Below are 810 nucleotides of genomic sequence, written 5' to 3'. Positions count from 1 at the left end.
TGAACCTACTCTGTGGAATCTGGATATGAATGAGAAGTGCAGTTTTAATTAAGCAATACAGAATCGAGAATAAAAACTCATCCCATGTCGTGCAAACAAAAACCACAAAAAAAAAAACCCCAAAAACCCAGGATCAGAAAAGCCCCACTGAGCTGTGCCACCACATCAGGTCAATATTGCAATTATTTATGCTGTAGGAAAATAAGCAGCCCTTAATGGCCATTGTCCCTAAAACAGGGAAGGAAACTTCACCCTCTCCACCAAGCAGTGCAGCAAAGATGCAACATTCATCAATTGCCCCTATCATTTTGCTGACCTTGGTGCTTCACATTTGTGCCAGAGAATGAAAGCCAGAAAATTTATTCAACAATGGATTCTTGTTCTGTCCTTCAAGGTTTTTCCCTCTGCTTTGCAGGCTAAGTATGGGTTTCTCCATGAAATAAGATTAGGCTTTTGATATACTTAAAACTTACAGACTCTAGTCCCGTGACAAGGGCACCCAACGTTACTGTGAGGAAGATGAGTAACTTCATGTTGTTAGTTAACTTCTCCCTTTGTTCTTCTTCTACCTGTATTATTTAATTCTGAAAATAAAAGACGAATTTAGTATAATGCTGTAGCCTGCAGTGCCAGTTTTCTTGCTTCTGCTGTCTTCAGTTGGTTTCAGAATAAATTACAACACAACTGATGAAGAATGAAGCTTTTACTTGCAGCAGGATATCTGCTTATTATTTCCATATATTAAATTAGAGGTTATACTTTGAAGCTTTTTTTGTACAGGCAGCAATAAAACCAGATTTTTTAAAGAGT

The 810-nt window shown here is 37.8% G+C and overlaps 1 protein-coding gene across 1 annotated transcript in view; it reads right to left on the bottom strand.

Annotated features, from left to right (window-relative positions):
* Window positions 1-810, bottom strand: part of PLAU (plasminogen activator, urokinase) — an 8,475-nt gene that overhangs the window by 6,291 nt on the left and 1,374 nt on the right. The window contains exon 2 of the mRNA XM_005417235.2: window positions 474-584. Within this exon, the coding sequence (XP_005417292.1) occupies window positions 474-533 (60 nt within the window). The 5' untranslated portion in view covers window positions 534-584. The remainder of the gene's footprint in view (window positions 1-473; window positions 585-810) is intronic.

This window comes from Geospiza fortis, unplaced genomic scaffold, assembly GCF_000277835.1.
Source record: "Geospiza fortis unplaced genomic scaffold, GeoFor_1.0 scaffold130, whole genome shotgun sequence".
Lineage (NCBI taxonomy): Eukaryota > Metazoa > Chordata > Aves > Passeriformes > Thraupidae > Geospiza > Geospiza fortis.
The sequence above is the reverse complement of the archived record's forward strand: the minus strand, read 5'-3'. Positions and strand labels throughout refer to the sequence as shown.